The following is a 4,666-nucleotide window of genomic DNA, read 5'->3' on the forward strand; positions in this document are numbered from 1 at the left end:
CTGCAACGATTGCCATACAAATTGCAAAATCTTTTGCGAGATAAATTAAATTTCATTCATTGTCTCAACTCTATACGTCAAAAATACAAAAAGTCAAAAAACTTTAAACATACAATTAATAAGAGAAAAGAAAGAGAAAAAGGTGATGTATATTTTCAATGACAATTAAAAGCATATCGGGAAACAAAACCAACAAATCAATAATATAAACAAATACAACTTATTATTATATAAAAAAAGGACTAATCCACACTTTTTCGAGGCTATATATATACAGAGAGAGAGCGGTATATCAAAATAAAAAGAGTTTTATCATAATTTATAAGTGTAAAATATACATGAATAATAAAAACTAAAAGAAAAATTATGTGATTTTTTTTAATGGTTATATATCATTTAAATAATTTTGAATTAAAATTATGTACAATCAAAATTTAATCTTCTTATAGAATTTGATATGCTCTCTTATATATATATAAAATAGTATTTATTATTTTTTCTAAATATGATCATATATATATAGTGGGCGCACACACAAGTTCTTCATATACTAGAAAATAAGCCGGCCTGTATAATGGCATTGTTTCTCGTTTTAGTTGTTAGTTTGTGCATATCATGTTGCAGAGTCGGTGGTTACGTATCAGATATCATTGTGGTATTGTTTGAAATTGAGTCATTTATTATCATTTTTGTACATATAATTTACATTATTATAATGTTGGTTAATTTCTCCAGCATCAAGTGGACAATGATTTTGATTGCGTTGATATGTACAAGCAGCCTACTCTTCAACACCCCTTGCTGAAAAATCACAAAATACAGGTATATTACTTGAATAATTTATAAAATTAATTATTATTTGATGAAGCATGAGAGAAGGCTATTTAGTTGTATCCAACCTAATGACTTGTTATCTATTTTATTTTATTTTTATATTATGAACTTCAATTTTTCATTCAAGATATAATTATTCATTTTATAAAAATTAAGTTTCTATTTTATTTCATTTTAATCTTTTTCCTCTCTTCATTGAAACAAAGTTGAACCCAACCTTCACAAGAAACACCGTGCAAAGGAGATCATCATCTTTTATCAATAAAGTTATTGGAGGATGTCCAATAGGAAAAGTTCCTATTTACAAAAAGAGAGTGCGACATCAAAATATTATTAATGCGTCATCAAAATTACAAACCGAAGATTTTCACCAGGATTATGAACATTACAATAGTGACCATGTAAGTGATATTGTAAGTCAATTTTTTTTTTTTTTTCTGTTGAATAAATCAATATATTTCCATTGAAAATAAACAATATTTTTGTCGTTGCAAAGTACAAGTCTTCTTATAATTAAAATTGGAGAACCTTTTTATAATACTCCCTCAGTTCCTTAATTATAATATTCTTTTCCATATTTCACATATATTAAGAAAAAATATTGTAATAATAAATTTATCAATAAAATATGTTATTTTTACAAATTTACTCTTATAATTATTGGTTATTTATATTATAAGAGGGAAAAATGTTACAATGTCAATGATAAATTAATTGTGAAAACTTTTGTAAAAAAAATCATTAATGTATATTAACTTTTGTGAATATAGTCTAATACTTAAGGTACAAATAACAAGTGAAAAGATATTATAATTAGATAATATAATATTTGTAATTGATTAAATTGTAATATTTTATTTGATTGTTAAGGAATTAATTTTATATATTTTTCATTTTATATTTTATGATTTTTTATTGATTGTAATGAAATACTTATTTTAACGTTTTTATTCTTTTAATTCTATCTAATTTTTGACTAAGGAGAATTATGTCATTATAAATACACATGCTACTTTTCTATCAATATTTCTGTTCATTTTCTTTATATCAAACTACTAAATAATTATGTTACTTTCTATTCAATTTCTCTTATTTTCAATTTTTTTCTTGCATTGGCTATTTCTTCATCAACCAAACAAAACATAAAAAAGATGGGACTAAGTTGTCCTACTTTAATTTTCTCGTGGACTAAAAATAACATTTATTTTTCTTATAGACTAAATTATCCTTCACGGTATTTTTCGAGACTAAAATAGATCTTCATTATTTATTTATTTTTTGTTTGGTTCATTGTAAGTTCTCAATTATTTTTAAAACAAAAAACTTTACTATATATTTCTTATATAAATATGTTGGTAAAACAAAAACTTGCATTTTAAATATTTCTATTTGTTTATATTCTCTAGTTTGCTACTCTCGATACAACTCAAAGCACGACATTTCATGGAGCATCTGCAATCATAGGTTTATATAATCTATCACTTCAAGGAAATCAATTTAGCTTATCTTCAATCCGAATTGAAAGCGGTCCACCAACAGAGATTAATATCATACAAATAGGAGTCGGGGTAAGTTACTTTTATTTCATGAAAACTTAAAAGAGAGAGAGACAAAAAATCATATTATTTATCGAACACTCATCTTCACTAATTGTATTTTTGATTTCCTTCATTTTGTGTTTGTGTGTCAAATTATCGCTTTTAATTTACTATTTATATTCATTTTTAATGTATAAGGTTCATCCAAAGTTATACGGAGATAGTCAGCTACGAATAACGGCTCTATGGACCGTAAGTATATATTGTAATTAATATATTAAACATGTTAATATTGAAGTGGTGCTAAATTTTATACATACATGCAGGTAGATAGTTACTATAAAACTAGATGTTACAATTATGAATGTCAAGGTTTCGTGCAAGTCAATCAAAACAAGTCATACACACTTGGAAATGTGATTTCACCTTCGAATTCCATTGGATCAACCGAAAAATATGCTCTTGGAGTCAAGATCAAACAAGTAAAATTATTTTTCGTTAAAATAATGTATACGCATAGTATATTATACTAACCTTTCACCCTTCACGTTAAAAAGTAACCGAATTTATAATTTAATATTTAATTAAGACATGTACAGTAAGTAATTATGTTTAAATCTTTCTATTGAGAATTACAAATTAAATATATGAGCTACAGTCTTGACAATCCATTGTTAGTCAATTTTTTTTTAATGAAATTAGTCCAACTTTTAATAATTTTCAATATCATCGGTTGATATGTCTCCTAGTATAACTTTCACACATAAATATTGCCTAGTAACTTATTTAGTTATCTTGAATTGCATAAATGTTGTAGGACCCATCTACAGGTCATTGGTGGTTATTTTTGGATCGTGACGAAATCCAAGTTGGATATTGGCCAAAAGAACTATTCAATCACTTGAGTATAGGTGCGTCCTTGATTAGATTTGGCGGTGAAACTTATGCTCCACCTAATATAGATAATCCTTCAATGGGTAGTGGGAGATTGCCACAAGAAGGATTTAAAAACTCAAGTTTCATGGGAAGACTTGAGATTATTGATTCAAAGTATAGTGAAATTAGTGTTAATCCTGAACATATGAAGAAATATAGTGATGCTAATTCTAATTGTTATGACTTGTTGTACCATGGTTATGAAGGAGTAGTGTATCGGCAAGCTTTTCTTTATGGTGGACCAGGTGGATTGAGTGGACAATGTGATATATGACTGTAACAACAAATTTATTTAATAAAAGATTAGTTGATCCTTGAGAGAGATTAATTTCAACCGTTTGATCTTAACAAATGAATGAGATTAAAAAATTTCTTTTAGGTGGTCGTTTATTCGTCTTGTGACCTCCTAAAAATAAAAAAAGTTAAATATTTTCTATATAAATTTAAAAATAAAGTATATTGGATTCTTTTTTTTTTAAATGAATATAGATAAAAAAGTTCCAAAAAAAAAATCAAAATATAGAAGAAAAAAACGTAGTTGAAAAAGCAAAAATGAGATTTGAGTGAGATAAATTATTATGAAAAACATAAAATTTTAATTATACTCATTAGTAAAAACTATTTAAAAACAAAATATATGTTTATTTTTCAAATAAAAAGTGTGTAGATTGTAAATATTTACATTTTTAAAAAACACTATATATAGAGAGACAATATGAATTCACTAATATTCCCACGCACTTAAAATGTCATAATTTAATTTTTTTTTATAAGGAGTCCATATCGGTCCATTATCTAAAAATTGTCCAAAATACGATCACATTTAACTCTCTCTTATGAAAGTAGACGTTTGCAAATTCTCTTTTGTTGACATGACTAAAACATCGACTTATTCAGCTCTAGTTTAACAAATTCAAAGGAAAACCAAATTTAGTTTTGAGGCTAATAATTCTATTTTGTCTTGTTTTTAACAAATTGTCAATGATCATCTCACTGTTTGATAACTGTTCTAATAAATAGAATTGTGAATTTTTATTTTTACATTTGACGTTAATTATGATAAAAAATTTAAATAATTTTTAAGTATTAATCTACAATAAATCATCTATATGTATAACTTGCCTTTCATACCAATTTTATTTATAAAAGTGTTTTCTAATAGGATGAATATTCTTATTTGTTTCTTTTACCTTCGAGTGTGTCTTCGTTCATTTTGAATTGACTCAAACAAATAATTATAATAATACTTATTTTTGTTTTGCGGCAAAGGAATTTGAAAAATAACTCAAAACCTATGTTGGTAATAGGATAGCATGCCAGTGCACATATAGATTTTTAATTTGGATCTGATAGTATAG

At 25.5% G+C, this 4,666-nt stretch overlaps 1 protein-coding gene across 1 annotated transcript; it reads left to right on the forward strand.

Annotated features, from left to right (window-relative positions):
- The first annotated feature begins 501 nt into the window (after window positions 1-501).
- LOC101488774 (protein neprosin) lies at window positions 502-3,636 on the forward strand. The gene is made up of 7 exons (XM_012716625.3): window positions 502-655; window positions 736-822; window positions 1,041-1,235; window positions 2,241-2,402; window positions 2,571-2,624; window positions 2,699-2,854; window positions 3,190-3,636. Exons 1-7 carry the CDS (start codon window positions 575-577, stop codon window positions 3,580-3,582), a joined length of 1,128 nt encoding a protein of 375 aa, XP_012572079.1. The 5' UTR covers window positions 502-574; the 3' UTR covers window positions 3,583-3,636.
- Window positions 3,637-4,666: the final 1,030 nt, after the last annotated feature.

Source organism: Cicer arietinum, chromosome 6 (genome assembly GCF_000331145.2).
Source record: "Cicer arietinum cultivar CDC Frontier isolate Library 1 chromosome 6, Cicar.CDCFrontier_v2.0, whole genome shotgun sequence".
In the NCBI taxonomy this organism is placed as follows: domain Eukaryota; kingdom Viridiplantae; phylum Streptophyta; class Magnoliopsida; order Fabales; family Fabaceae; genus Cicer; species Cicer arietinum.

Excerpts from the sequence above, each read along its gene's own strand:
- LOC101488774 (XM_012716625.3), top strand. The coding sequence starts at position 575 with ATGGCATTGTTTCTCGTTTTAGTTGTTAGTTTGTGCATATCATGTTGC. Across the intron at positions 2,625-2,698 it reads GAATAACGGCTCTATGGACC|GTAGATAGTTACTATAAAAC; the intron begins GTAAGTATATAT and ends ACATACATGCAG. Across the intron at positions 2,855-3,189 it reads TTGGAGTCAAGATCAAACAA|GACCCATCTACAGGTCATTG; the intron begins GTAAAATTATTT and ends TAAATGTTGTAG.